General features: G+C 54.9%; 1 protein-coding gene across 1 annotated transcript; it reads left to right on the forward strand.

Moving 5' to 3' along the window:
* Nucleotides 1–4: 4 nt before the first annotated feature.
* On the forward strand, nucleotides 5–430 carry LOC108706079 (60S ribosomal protein L10; the record flags this gene model as incomplete). The annotated part of the gene is made up of 1 exon (XM_041579298.1): nucleotides 5–430. A coding segment is annotated over one exon (426 nt), but the record flags the coding sequence as incomplete, so codon positions are not given.
* Nucleotides 431–435: the final 5 nt, after the last annotated feature.

Here is a 435-nt window from a genome sequence, read left to right on the forward strand (position 1 = left end):
CAATAAGTACATGGTAAAAAGTTGTGGCAAAGATGGCTTCCATATCCGGGTGCGGCTCCACCCCTTCCACGTCATCCGCATCAACAAGATGTTGTCCTGTGCTGGGGCTGACAGGCTCCAAACAGGCATGCGAGGTGCCTTTGGAAAGCCCCAGGGCACTGTGGCCAGGGTTCACATTGGCCAAGTTATCATGTCCATCCGCACCAAGCTGCAGAACAAGGAGCATGTGATTGAGGCCCTGCGCAGGGCCAAGTTCAAGTTTCCTGGCCGCCAGAAGATCCACATCTCAAAGAAGTGGGGCTTCACCAAGTTCAATGCTGATGAATTTGAAGACATGGTGGCTGAAAAGCGGCTCATCCCAGATGGCTGTGGGGTCAAGTACATCCCCAGTCGTGGCCCTCTGGACAAGTGGCGGGCCCTGCACTCATGAGGGCT

This window comes from Xenopus laevis, unplaced genomic scaffold (assembly GCF_017654675.1).
Source record: "Xenopus laevis strain J_2021 unplaced genomic scaffold, Xenopus_laevis_v10.1 Sca37, whole genome shotgun sequence".
NCBI lineage: Eukaryota > Metazoa > Chordata > Amphibia > Anura > Pipidae > Xenopus > Xenopus laevis.